This window comes from Oryctolagus cuniculus, chromosome 18 (assembly GCF_051225735.1).
Source record: "Oryctolagus cuniculus isolate XC-2025 breed Fujian yellow rabbit chromosome 18, ASM5122573v1, whole genome shotgun sequence".
Lineage (NCBI taxonomy): Eukaryota > Metazoa > Chordata > Mammalia > Lagomorpha > Leporidae > Oryctolagus > Oryctolagus cuniculus.
In genome coordinates this window covers 73,498,157-73,512,196 of record NC_142884.1, presented here as the reverse complement: position 1 = coordinate 73,512,196, position 14,040 = coordinate 73,498,157, and the positions used below count along the sequence as shown (strand labels likewise).

At 52.4% G+C, this 14,040-nt stretch overlaps 1 protein-coding gene across 3 annotated transcripts in view; it reads right to left on the bottom strand.

The window, feature by feature from the left end:
* The window catches only part of GAN (gigaxonin), a 62,395-nt gene extending 49,130 nt beyond the window's left edge, over positions 1 to 13,265 (bottom strand). Inside the window, exon 1 of one of the 3 annotated variants that reach the window (XM_051847037.3) lies at positions 12,633 to 13,265. In XM_051847037.3, coding sequence (XP_051702997.2) covers positions 12,633 to 13,021 — 389 coding nt within the window. In that variant the 5' untranslated portion in view covers positions 13,022 to 13,265. The remainder of the gene's footprint in view (positions 1 to 12,632) is intronic. The other 2 variants (XM_070062796.2, XM_051847040.3) reach the window with 2 other exon arrangements.
* Positions 13,266 to 14,040: the final 775 nt, after the last annotated feature.

Genomic DNA, 14,040 nt, shown 5'->3' with positions numbered 1-14,040 from the left:
AAGCCCAGCCGAGCACACGCTGCGGTCAGCCCCTGCACGGCCCTGAGGGGCTGGCTCAGCAGGAGCTCTCCTTCAGCACCCTTCACCCCAGCCCAGAGCCACCGCTCTGCTTCTGGCCTCTCCCCACTTACAACCCCCGGCTAGAACTTGGAGCTGAAAACGCCTTCCCAAGTGTTGTCAGGGGAATGAGCGCTTCTCAACAAATTCTTTAGTCATGTGGGAACAAAAGGGCTCTGAGTAAAGAATCCACTCTTTTCTTCTCCCAGTTTTCCTGGCATCGGGAACAGACTACGCTGGAGCTGGCTGCCACAAGCAGCAGCACAGAGTGAAGCTCCTGCAGATGAGACTCGCCCCTGCCCCGATACGCACTGAGCTGTGCAGTAAGACGTCACCACAGGGAGTTTCATCTGGCCTGGAGGTGGTGTGCACTGCGTCCTGAACGCTGATCCTGTGTTCCTCATCAGCATGTACCGGCTGCCGTCGTTCAGTCTGTCACGCCTGCACGCATGCTCTACTTAGGGATTCAGTGCCTCTGGCCCTGGAGATGGAGGGTGATGGGCTTTCTTTTTTTCTTTTTTTTTTTTTTTTAAAGATTTATTTGTTTATTTGAAAGTCAGAGTTACACAGAGAGAGGAGTAGCAGAGAGAGAGAGAGAGAGAGAGAGAGGGAGGGAGGGAGGGAGGGAGAGGTCTTCCATCCGATGGTTCACTCCCCAACTGGCCACAATGGCCGGAGCTGCACTGATCCAAAGCCAGGAGCCAAGAGCCTCTTCCAGGTTTCCTATGTGGGCGCAGGGGCCCAAGGACTTGGGCCATCTTCTACTGCTTTCCCAGGCCATAGCAGAGAGCTGGATTGGAAGTGGAGCAGTTGGGTCTCGAATCGGTGCCCATATGGGATGCCGGCACTTCATGCCAAGGAGTTAACCTGCTGTGCCACAGCGCCGGCCCCTACGATGGGCTTTCAAAGCACCCAGACTGCCTGTCTGCTTTGTTCTCCCCACTAAGACAGACACCGATGTACCTGCATCCAAGCCAGTGATTATTTGGCACAGTTGGAAAAATGTTATAGAGAAAGGGATGTTTGAACCAGGTCTTGAAGGATGAATGTGAATTTATGCACCAGAAAAGTAGAAGTCAATAAAGGCAGAGAGACAGGAAACCTTGCAAAAAGATTATCACAAATGCATTACAGGAGACACACTCTGCAGAGCTGTCAAGTGGAAGAGCATAATTAAGATGTTTATATATCAATGCTATCTCAGATCCAGGAAATCTAAGACAAAATTAAGTAGCCAGGCTCAAAACCTGCTTTCTCTTCTCTTTTTTTCATCCTCAGATGCCACGTTCAGTTAGAATCCAGTTGATTTCTTCTCTAATCCCTGATTGTCACCTTGGTGGGCTAACTTCAGTCAGTCCAGCCCTCTAGTCTCATCCCTTCCTCCTCCTACAAACAGACAACAACTCACCTGGTAGAGTTCCATGCTATCACTGGTATTATTCTGTATCATTATCAATTAATGGCTGAATACACATCTAAGTCAATTCACCCTTTACTCCACAGCATGGCTCTCTTCATTCCCAGCCACCCACACTCCTCATACGCCCACGTGGAGCCCCCAGTCCAGCCCAATCACTTAACTTCTCTGAGCGCAAATCCGGTGCATTTACACCTGTATTCTCCCCAAGGGAACCCCAACTTCTCCCTCTGCACACACACAAACCCTCCAAGGCCTTGCTCCAACACTGTTTCATTCACAGGTGATTACCCAAGAAGTTCTTGTCCTCAAAACTCCTATAGCTAGGAGGAGCACACCAATAAAACACTTTTTGTGTAGTAGATAAAGCCACTGACTGTGATGCTCACCTCCCAGGTGGTGCCAGTTTGTGTCCCGGCTGCTCCATTTCCAATACTGCTCCTGCTAGTGGCCTGGGAAAGCAACAGAAGATGTCCCAAGTGCTTGGGCCCCTGAACCCACATGGGAGACCCGGATGAACATACTGGCTTTAGTCTGGCTCAGCCCTGGCCATTTACAGAAACTTGGGGAGTGAACCAGCAGATCCAAGACTTCTTCTCTCTTTTTTTCTCTCTCCAATTCCGACTTTCAAAGAAATAAAAATGGGTTTTGTTCACGTTAGTAAACTAAGACAGTGATTAAGATGCTTCCTATGTCAGAGTGCCTGCCTTCAAGTCCCAGTGCCGACTCCTGACTCTAACTTCTTGCGAATAAGCATCCTAAGAGGCAACAAGTACTTGAGACCCTACCACCTACATGGGAGACACACTGAGCTCTCGGCTCAGTTCCTGGTTTCAGGTTGGCCCAGCCTTGTAAACCAGAGGATGGAAGCTCTGTCTCTCAAATAAATAAATCAATAAACTTAAAAAAAAAAAAAACCCTATATTTTTTAAAAAAGATTTATTTATTTATTTGAAAGTTGGAGTTACACAGAGAGAAAAGGAGAGGCAGAGAGAGAGAGGTCTTCCATTGGCTGGTTCACTCCCCAACTGGCCGCAATAGCTGGAACTGTGCCAATTAGGAGCCAGGAGCTTCTTCTGGGTCTCCCACATGGGTGCAGGGGCCCAAGCACTTGGGCCATCTTCCACTGCTTTTCCAGGCCACAGCAGAGAGCTGGATCCGAAGTGGAGCAGTCGGGACTCAAACCAGTGCCCATATAGGATGCCAGCACTGCAGGCGGCAGCTTTACCGGCTACACCACAGCACCTGCCCCAAAACCTACATTTTCACAACTAAGCTATAAAATCTGAGAGTAGATTCTATTCTTTGAAAACTCTTTCCAAAATGTCCTTAATTTAATGCCCACAGGAAGTGATGAGGAGCACTGTTTGCCAGATGTAGCGAGGAAGAAGCAGTGAGCCTGGGAGCCACACACCTCTCTCTTCTTCCTCACGAGCAAGTCCTAGTGCCAAACATCTCTAATGTAGCCACTTCACTCCCACTCCACTGCCAATTCCTAGACCAGGGCATCTATTTCCTATCTGAAAAACTGCAGCAGGTTCATAAATGGGCCCAGCTGCCACTCCTGGCTTTCATAACTCACTTTCAATGCCACAGACAGAGCGAACTGAAAGAAAATACACAGGGACGGGAGTCTGGTGCAGTGTTACGCCACTGCTTGGGAGGCCCACATGCTATACCAGTGTCTGGGTTTGAGTGCTAGCTCAGCTTCTGATTCCAGCTCCCTGCTAATGCACATCTTGGGAGGCTGGAGATGGCTCAAGTACTTGGATCTCTGTCACCCACATGGGAAATCCAGATTGAGTTCTGGGCTCCTGGCTTTGGCCTGGCTCAGCCCTGGCTGTTGTGGGTCTTTTGGGAACAAACCAGCACATGGAAGATCTCTCTCCATCTGTCTCTTTGTCTCTCTGCCTTTCAAATAAATAATAAATACAATAAAAGAACTGTCAAATGTACAAATAAGACTAAATTTGTATATATCATTTTTAAAATGATAATAATCCTTAAAAGGAAATCTAAACTCTAGCATAGACTAAACTATGTCATAAAATCGGTTGGTGGAGCCTTCACCAACCCACAATATAGTTAGCAACTGGAAAGGGGGTGTGTCATGGCAGGAGGGTTAATCCTATTTGGAAGCAGCACAAAGCCAGCTTGAATGTAGAACCAGGGGCCCGTCCCAGCCCGCTGGCTGCTTGGATACCATTCTGCCTGTGGCAAGGCTCCCCAGGCACACTGCCTTTCTGTTCCCCAGCACCTCTGCTCCCCGTGCCCCCACCAACTGTTCTCTGGCCCCAGCTGCCTGCTCCTTCAGAACTCAGATTAAGCAAGGAGCTCCCTTCACTCCAAACACAGCAGCGACCACTCCCACCGGTCACTCCCTCAGCATGCACACCTCTCTGCGATTAGAATGCTCCTTCATTGCCTACCTCTCCCCTACACCCCATGGATGCTGGGACCCTGACTGTCTAGCTCACGGCAGTGGCACAAACACGCAAGAACAGAAGAGTGAATGAATGAGCGTTATCGGAGAACCTCAGCCAAGAATCTAGGTTCTCTTCTTAAGGAAAGCTGTTTCGTCAAGCGTGATTATTGGGGCTACTAACAGAGTAATGAACGGCCAGACAAGTCCACTAAATAAACTTCTGGAGTTGACTTTCCCAAGTGTCCAGTCCAACGCATAAAGTATTTCTAGTCTTTCCCCATCCCTGACCTCCTGGATACTTATACATAACACCAGGATAGAGAGTGTTGGGGAAAAAAAAGTAAATACCAGAAATACAGTAAAACTCTTTAGCTTTATGTTCATCTCCTTCACCAGCCCCAGAAAGAATAAAATCAATGAGCTGACGTAGGTCTCTACACACCCAGGCTGAGTCTGGGTACGGTTTCTGGGGAGCACCAACATGGTTTGAGGGGCACTCAAATAGCACACGACACTCAAGCATGAAGCGCCTCGTGGACAGACCACCCTGTAAACAACTGAATGTAGGCCCTGGGGGCAGCGGCCTCCTTGTGGTGCACTACCACCTCCCTAGCAGTGGCGATCACTCCATTTACCGCCCGTGTATTTGCTGAGTGAATGACCAAACCCCCAAGCAACCCCCGAAAAGTCAACACAAACTAAAATATGGTCCCTGTATTGTGACCTGCATCTGTGATGCAGTAATAGCAGTCCACTTCAGTAACTTTCCATCACGCTGGCTCCTGGACTGTACAGTATTATTGGTGAGCAGCAGGCCCAAGCACGAGTTACGGCAGCAATGACACTTCCCAAGAATGTCCCAACAGCCGTGACAGCTGCGGAGCCTCTCCTAAGCCTCTTTCCTATCAGTGCCAAAGAGGAGTGTAAATAAAGGAAACATAGCAACTGCTCTGCTCTGACTCGCTCCCCAGCAGCACAGGGTTAACTCCCAGGCAGCGGAGGAAGTGGCAAGACACAGCTGTCAAGGAGGCCAGGCAGGAAACAGAGCCAGCAGCCCCAACCCCAGAGAGAAGTCTCAAACCGGCCCTCGCTCAGGAAGAGCAGCTGGAAGTCTGTGGGAAACTGTTCCCTCTTCTTTCTTTTCTTTTTTTAAAGATTTATTTGTTTTTGTTTGAAAGGCAGAGTTACAGAGAGGCAGATGCAGAGAGAGACAGAGAGAGGTCTTCCATCTGCTGGGTCACTCCCCAATGGCCACAACAGCCAGCGCTGTCCCGATCTGAAATGAGGAGCCAAGAGCTTCTTCCAAGTCTCCCACATGGGTGCAAGGGTTGAAGCACTTGGGCCATCTTCTACTGCTTTTCCAGGCCATAACAGAGAGCTGGAATGAAAGTGGAGCAGCCGGGACCTGAACCAGCACCCATATGGGATACCCGCACTGCAGGCGGTGGCTTTACCCGCTACATCATGGCGCCAGCCCCTGTTCCCTCTTTTAAGGAAGACACATGAGACAATGGGTCAGGGCTGGTGCTGTGGGTACTGGCTCCCGGCTTTGGATCGGCTCAGCTGACCATTGCAGCCATCTGGGGAGTGAACTAGCAGATGGAAGACCTCTTTCTCTGTCTCTACCTTTCTCTGTAACTCTTTCAAATAAATAAAATAAATCTTAGAGAGAGAGAGAGAGAGAGAGAGAGGAAGGGAGGGAGGAGTCCTGCTGGCCCCCACCTGCACCCTGAAGCCCAAGGTGGGCTCGGGCACAAGGAGGAGAATTGAACAGTGATGATGGGACCTTTCTTTCTAAAGGACAACATAGCCTGGCACACTATTGTTAGATAAAATGGAGGCAGCCTTCAAGGAGTAAAGTTTCTTCCTGAGGTTTCCCACGGCTCCAGAAAACCCCACCATCCGCATCTCGCAGCTTTACTCTAGAGAACGCTCCTCACGTGTAGGAGGGGACTCACACCAACCCCACAGCCTACGTGTGCAGCTTCAGCCTGAAGTTTCCTCCAACTCAGGGACTGATCAATACAAGCAACCTAAGTGACAAAAGTCTGCAGATTTTTTAACTCAGTGATACTCAGCCATTTTTCAGGGACATGGGCAGCTTATTACTGACGAATGCTAACTTGGCTGTAAAACTATGCTTCAAAGTGTTATCCATATTACCATGTTACCATAAAAGCCATTAGCACCAATGGTCTTTAAAATTGTTTTTAAAAGATAAAAATATAGGGGCCAGTGCTGTGACGCAGTGGGTAAAGCCACCACCTGCAGTGCCGGCATTCTATATGAGAGCTAGTTCCAATCCTGGCTGCTCTACTTCTGATCCAGCTCCCTGCTATGGCCTGGGAAAGCGGTAGAATAGGGCCCAAGTCCTCGGGCCCCAGAATCCATGTGGGAGACCTGGAAGAAGCTCCTGGCTCCTGGCTTTGGATCAGCGCAGCTACAACTGTTGGGGCCAGTCTATATTCCATTATTCAACAGTTGAATTCATCTTCAAAGATTTATTTATTTGAGAGGCAGAGTTATACAGAGACAGAAAGGGAGAGACAGAAAAGATCTTCCACCTGCTGGTTCACTCACCAAAGGGCCACAGTGACCAGAGCTGAGCCGATCCAAAGCCAGGAGCCAGAAGATTCTTTCAGGTCTCCCACGTGGATGCAGGGGTCCAAGTACTTTGACCATCCTCTGCTGCTTTTCTAGGCACATTAGCAGGGGCTGGATAGAGCAGCCGGGACTCAAATGCCCATATGGGAATCCGGTGCCACAGGCAGATTTACTCGCTACACCACAGCACTGGCCCCAACTGTAGGATTTTTGAAATCAGTCCTCTCCTCTTCCATTTATGATATAAACTGGCTCTCAAAGCTTTACTGCTTAAGTGCTATGCCTGTTTTATCTAACAAAATAGTCTGCCAAGATCTTATTTTCCTTAAGTATTTCATTCTTAAAAATATCTTTGAACAGACAAAAAAAAATTCCTCCACCAAAAACAGTCAATGACAGAGTGCTATACATTCATGTTTCACATTATTCCTGCAATACTTCTGTCACAGGGCAAGGCGCTCATCAGTTACTCCCACAGAGAGGGAGCAGGTGTTGGTATAACAACTAAGATGTTGCTTGGGATGCCCATGTCCCATATTGGAGTGTCTGGTTCAAGTACTGGCTCTGCCTCTGATCCCAGTTTCCTGCCAATGCAGCCCCTGGGGGGCAGAGGTGATGGTCCAAGTTCGGGTCCCTGCCACCCAGGTAGGAGACACGGATGAAGTTCCTGGCTCTTGCTTTTGGCCCAGCCCAGACCTGGCTCTTGCAGGCAACTGGGGGAATGAACCAGCAGATGGAAGATCTCTTTCTCTGTGCCTCACTCTGTCCTCTCTCTGCCTTTCAAAAGAAAAGAAATCATTTAAAAGATTATTCCCACAAAGAAATGGAGGCTGAAACCTGAGAGCATCCTTTTGTGGCTGAGGCACTCTGGCAGCAAGCACTCTCAAAGATGATTTAACTCTGCTCTTCCGAGCACAGGGCTCAGACAGCTCCAGCTGAGTGGCGAGACTTTCGGAGGGACACCTCTTTCCCCTGCCATGGAGCCGTGCTGTCACCTTCACCAAGCCTTTGATCTCCTCCCTCTTTGGGCTCACTGAGGCTCAGGAGCCAGAGAACCCATGGGAAGCACTCACATTCAAGGCTGCAACCACAGCCTGCAGCCTGTCACACCCACACCTCCGCACCTCCACCCTTAACCCAGAATTCCAACTTACAAATTATTCATTTCTATTACAGCCCTGGTTCCCAAAATGATAGCCTTGCACCCTTCGGAAGGCTGACGCGGCTCCTCAAGGACGCACTGCACGGTGCCCATCACCAAACGACTCCTTATTTGTCCTAATTATGTTTTCTTTATGGATCATAAAGAGATTTTAAGTCCCACTTTGATATTATGAGAAGAACTGATTAACACTTAACCAATGGATAAAAGTGGCTTTGTAACCTGGATGCTGGGTCTATACCACCCAAATCTAAATCCCAAGGAATCAGAGTTTTGGTGTGCAAAAGCGTTTCCTTGGACCTCTAACTTTTATAATAAACAGTACCTCAAAACAACGGAGGGGGCGTACGGGAGAAAACACAGAAGAGGCGGACGTCAGAGAGGAGCCTCATCAACTGGACGAGCGGTACCGACAGGGCCGGGCTTTACTGCTGACCTTCACTGTTGCTCTCAGCACCTGCTTATGCTGGGGGTGCTGGCTAACGAGGAACTTACTGACTGGTTTCGTCACTTGAAACCTTCCCAAACCTCCTATGTGTAGAGGACTCACTGCCGCGAACACGGTGACCACAGTCTTGTATAAATGCAGACACCTTTCAACTGAAATGAGGAATCTGTGTTGAAAGCAACAGCATTCGAATGCACATCCTTTATTACTTTGGAAAAACTCACCTAAGAATGAGGTTTCATCAACCAAGACTGAAAATACAAAAGGAAAGGAAAAGAAAAACAGTTTTAAATTTTAAGTGTTGTTGACCTGTAAGACGTTCAGGAGAGAGCTCATCTGTTACGCAGTTGTGAGGGATGCCTTATTGTGGGAAGATAAAAACAAACAGGCCTAGATCCATTAAAAGACACTCAGGCCCGACTTTTCCCATCACCACAGACTCCCACAAGAGACAGGGACAGCCCACTTGACTTTAAGAACACTCGGGATTCAGTACGAGACTCAGCCTGGAGTTTCTAACTGGACCCGTGACCACTAAGACACTTGGGCTAATCCACCACTCAAGATCCCATGACAGCCACTCAGGAACAGCTACAGACGCGAGACTCAACTCAAAGCACCAGGGAGAGGAAAAGACTGAAACGATCAGAAAGCCAGCAGAAATCCTCCTGAGCACGTCCCTGGAAGGCCTGAGTCCCCGGCGACGGCCCTCGTTAGCAGGGGGAGGATGGAGTGGCTGCCTCAGTGCCCGAGTTCAGCAGTGACAAGGAAGCGAAGCCTGAGAGAAGCCATTCAGTCATCACGTAAATCGGCCATGAGAACGGACTCGGGGAGTAACGGTTTGGGCTGTACACAGCAGACACCACCGGGGATTTCAGTGCTCATGCCACGTCACACTACGGTGCAGATTCCAGACATCCGATGGAAAGACAATGGCGAGTCCACATTCTTCCGAAGGCTGCACCTCCCACAGAGACCACGCCAGACTCCTCAAGCATGATCCGCAGTCAAATTTTAGACTGAAATGGCAGAACCAGATCATCAAGAAGGAAGCCTGGAACACACCCAGATTAACAGCATTAAAAGTGCTTGGTACAACACAACTCCAGGAGGCAGGTTCTATACAGCCGAATGCCCGTGAGAGTCCTGTGTGGCTGGGGAAGGAAGCCGTGCACCAGCGCGTAGCAAACTTCCACTGACACAATAAAGCTGTACGGCAGACCCCACGGAGCAGAGCTAAGCAGTTGAGGCTTATAGGGGATTTGCTGCTCATGCAGCCCAATCAAGCTCGCTTCTCAGGCAAGGAAACCAGGTCCCAGGGAAGTCGCTCAGATGATCTAGGCTGGGTTTAGGACCAATGTCTAACTACTCTCACTCGATCAGCTTTCTCTAAACACGTTTTCTTAAGTCATTGACATTGTTCGCTGACTCGTCCAAGGATGGAAAAACCCTGGGACTCCTTCCTTCCGCCACCCTCCAGGACTGAAAGCCAACCAAGCTAACTTTGTAGCAGGTCCCTGGAAAAGTCCAGATTCTCAAAGGTGAACAGAGGACCCAGAGCCACTAAAATGTCTCTGCAAAAGCAGTGTTTCGTCTCCAAATCCTCTCCACAAACGATCGTAGGAGTCGCAGCTCACCAGAGAAAGGGGTCTGAACCCATCAAATCAGTGGGACGGTGCCAGAAGTGAAGAGCCTCGGCAAAGCAAAGTCTGCAACGTTCAATAGAGGGAGAGCTCCGCCGGCCTCAGGAAGCTTGGTCCCAGAAGCTCTCAGGTGCCGAGAACAACCCTGGGTGCAGGACCTATGAATCCAGGACCACTGCTTTTAAAGGTCACTGCTACGTTTAGATTCAGTTTTCCCAACGAGCTGGAGGGAAAATGTCATCTGTGGACCAGGATACAGAAAATCCGGGAACACGGAGCTGAGTGATGGGCTAAGGGGGACTCTGCCCGCCTTCCTGGAACAGCTGGACCCCACGCTGCATGACAGAGACTGCACAGCCCAGAAATCTCAGGCCTGGTTCAGCTTCTCAGGAGGATTCTGCCACTAGTAGAGACTTCTGGTTTCTGCCTTTTATAGTTAAAGCGTTTCTGATGGTGATGTGGTTGCTAAGACCATCAGAACAGCAAATGCTGGACTGAAGATGGAGCACAGGAAAAGATCAAAGCAGCAAGTTAGGTTAAAAGACATTTCTGTAGTAAGTAGAAAGCAGGCCAGACTAGCTGCTTTAATTCCAAGTGTGACAAAGTTGGATTTGTTACCTTTTTGAAACTGACAGGAGGCAACTTATTACATGGTTTCTAAACAATACAATTGAGCCCATTTAGCACTCAGGCTAACAAAAGACTACAAACTAAACTCAGATTTTTAACAAACCTCATAGATTACCAAACTTTTGAATATCCAATTTATGTATTAACGATGTCACTGACTAAATGGGTAAGCTTCACAGGGAAAGATAAAAAACATAAGTTCTAGAACATACAAATTCATTTTGTTTCAATAAATTCTCTAAAGTGCCATTCAGACCAAACAGACACGTCACAGAAGCCCAGCATTCCTGCTGTTCACATTACTAAACTGTTTGCAGCTGAGTAGTGATACGGATTATTCAGGTTATTTTGAAATAAACTTATCATTTAAAATAAGCACAATAACGTTCTACCACTTCAACAGCAAAAGAAACTTAAGGCAATTAATCTGTCCTTGAAGAATCACATATTGACTGATTCATGCTTCCCCATAAGACATCAAAAGTATGTGCCCAAACAATGGCACAAGATGGTTGAAAATGAAAATCAAAATGAGTCAGTGTGTGAAAGTGCTGGATAAGCAATTGAATCATAACATACTGTAAGCCAGCAAAAGAACAGTTAAATCCAAGCACAGGGAAACTTGGCATGGAAAAGGAGACGAGGCACCCTTGGAGGCTTGGCGCCTAATCCCAGTTCAACCACTGAGTAACTGTAACCTCACAACCCAAGTCACGAACACCACCAAGCCCCCACGTTCTCAGCTGGAAAGCGACAGAACCGGGCTGTGTGGAGCTTTCTAATTCAGCAGGTAGCATCACCTCTGTAGACCTGTGTGCAGAGCACCACAGAAGAAACAAGATGGAGACACGTTTTGTTCGTCGTTTGGCAGGCTCCTGCGCTGAAGCCAATCCCAAGTCGTCTCCCAACAACGCACACACAGCTAATGTGAGCACGAGCTGGAATTGGAAGCAGGTGGCCCCGGGGAGTCCAGTGCCCAGTGGACGTCTACCCGGGCAATGGCGTGGAGCCAATCCCCTAATGGTGGGCATGCGGCCGTTTCCAAGCGAGGAAGGCGGTCAATCATTCAGCGCACGTACTAGCCCAAAGGCACTGCTCTTCCCGGGAGTGACCAGCGCAAGGAGCAGAAGGAAAAACCCCTGGCCTCGCGGAGCTCACACTGTGGTTGGCAAAGATCAACAAACTCTGTGAGTCAACCGTAGGGCACATGAGAGTGGTGAGTGCTGGGCAGAGAACCGGACAGAGGGCGCGTGCGCGGGGATCCGAGCTGCACTTTTTACTTCGGGGAGGCCAACCAGTGGCACTTGGAGACCACGCCAAGCATGCACGTTGTAGAGCGGAAGGCTCTGATAAGGTGACAGGCGCACGGGCAATTCAAACTCCATTCCAACAAAGACTTCCCCGCGCCCCTTAAACCCACCGGGCTGGAATTCCTCTGTATCTACGAAGGAGGGCCGGGGGGGGGCCACAAGTACTGGAAGAGAGGTTAGAACGCAGGCTGTGTGCACAGTCCCGCCGGGACAAGGCACTAAGAACGCAGCACGCATCGTTTTGCCTTTCCCGATCCGTCGATTCCGAAGCCATTCTCTGCCATTAGTCTATATTTAACCCGCTTACGGGGCAGTTTCTCCAGCGTTTCGCTTCCCCCCCACCCCACCCCCGCCCCACTCTCACGAAAAAGAGCAACCCAGTTTGCAAGAACGTTGCTAAAAGGTAGCAGCCTCCTACAAGATCGGCTACACTCGGGTCGACGCGGTCTTGGCAACCTTTTAATTAACCCGGTTAGTCGAGCTGTCAAATCGCGTTAAGCCTCGCGTCTCGCAAGTTTTTAAAAACGCGCGTGAGCCGCCGGACCCTCCCGGTGCGCCGTGCCCGTGGCCGGGGGTCCAGAACCCCGGACGGCTCCCTCCGAGGCGCGAGCACCGGGCGGGGAAGTCGCGGGGGCCCGGGGCGCGCTGCCCGTCCCCAGGGGACGACCCAGCCCCGGCTCGCGCGGTGGGCCCGGCTCCTCCTCCGGGAGGGCGCGCCCGGCCCGGCCCAGCCCACCGCGCGTCGGGGCGGAGGCGCGCGGCCCGCAAACTTCAGCCGGGACCCGCCGGCCGGCCGGGCCTTCTCGGGCGCGGCCCCGCCCGGCTCCCGAGCGCCGGTGCCCGGGCCGGGCGGCGTCTGGGAGGGCCCGCGGGACTAGTAGGCCCGGGCCCGGGGCCAGCCCGGCGGGGCGCGGGGCCCCGGAGACCCCGCCTCACCTGATGTAGGGGCTGGCCGCCGCCAGGATGTTCTTCTGCACCGGGATCTCCTCCCCGTCGAGGACCAGGTGCGCGTCGCAGAAGCGGGACTCCTCGCGGAAAGAGCTGAGCGCTCGCAGCAGGCGCGCGGCGTGTTGAGGGTCAGACACGGCGCTGCCCTCGGCCATCGCGGCGCCCGTTTCCCCGCCGGACGGACGCCGCCCGGCCCGACCCGACCCCTCGAGCTGCCCGCGCCCGGCGCGCGCCCCGTCCGCACACTCGGCGCGCGCGCGCGCCCGCCCGGCCCCGGCTCTCGGCGCTCCGAGCACCAGCGGGAGCCCCCGGAACGCGCCTGCGCCATCCGCGGCGCGCGGAGCCGGCGCCTTTAAGGAGCCGCGGCGTGGCGTCATTTCTCCGCGACGCCCCCGCGTCGTCGCTCCCCTCCCATCGCCCCCCGTCGCCGGAGGCGGCCAATCAGAAGCCTCCGTTCCCCGCCCCGGCGGGCGGCGCGGGGCTGGCTGCGGCGCGGCTGCGACGGGGCGGCGCGAGCCGGGCTGACGGTGGTGGCGTGCGGCCGCCTGTGGGCTGTGGAGCCGGGTGTTTGAACCCGAGTCCCGGCCGTGGGTAAAGCCCGCGGACACCAGCTGCCGCTTCCGTTACACCGAGTGGCACCCGTAGCTGCAGCTTTCGTCATTTAGGAGAGAGAAGGGGCTTCCCGGGGGAGAAGGGAGACCCTGAAAAGATGGTTGAGGTCGCCGGCTGGGGAGCCCCTGCGTTGTGCTGCCCTTCCCCTCCCGCTCGGCTCGGCGGAGGTCCTGTGGGTGCTGGGAGCCGCGGGCGGCGTGTAAGCAGGGGTTATAGGGAGCCGGCCCGGCCGCTGGAGGCCAGCTGGGGTGTGCGTGCTGAGGGCGGACGCTGTGTCCACACGGCGCGGTGCCCGGGAGAAGGGAGGCCGGCAGCGGGCCGCCGTGAAAGGCTGGCGGAACTGGGGACTCGGGGAACGCCCAGGGGCTGGGAGGTCGGGGTCCCGAGGTCCGGATGCGCTCGGCCGAGATGAAGGCAGTGACCGGAAGTGGCCATGAGTCAGCTCGTGCCCGCCGAGCAGGTGTCCTGCCTCCACGGAGCCTCCTTCACCCCACTGTGAGGCCCCGAGGAGGTCTTCACCCCGCGCCGGCCCACGCTGGAGAGGCACCGACGGGAATCGGGAACGGCCGCTTTCTCGGCGGAAGGATGCGACTTGGGGCAGAGCCGAAGGTTCCCAGTTCTTCCTCACACGCAGCTCGGGGTTGATGGATGCAAAAATTACAGTGTGTAGGCTTTGCTTTCAAGGGGCAGCGGGGGTCGGAGGTGACCTGCTGTTGAGGCCGGGAGATGGGCGTGTGGAGGTTGGTGGTTCTGTTCTCAGTACTGTGCATGTCGAAAAACATAA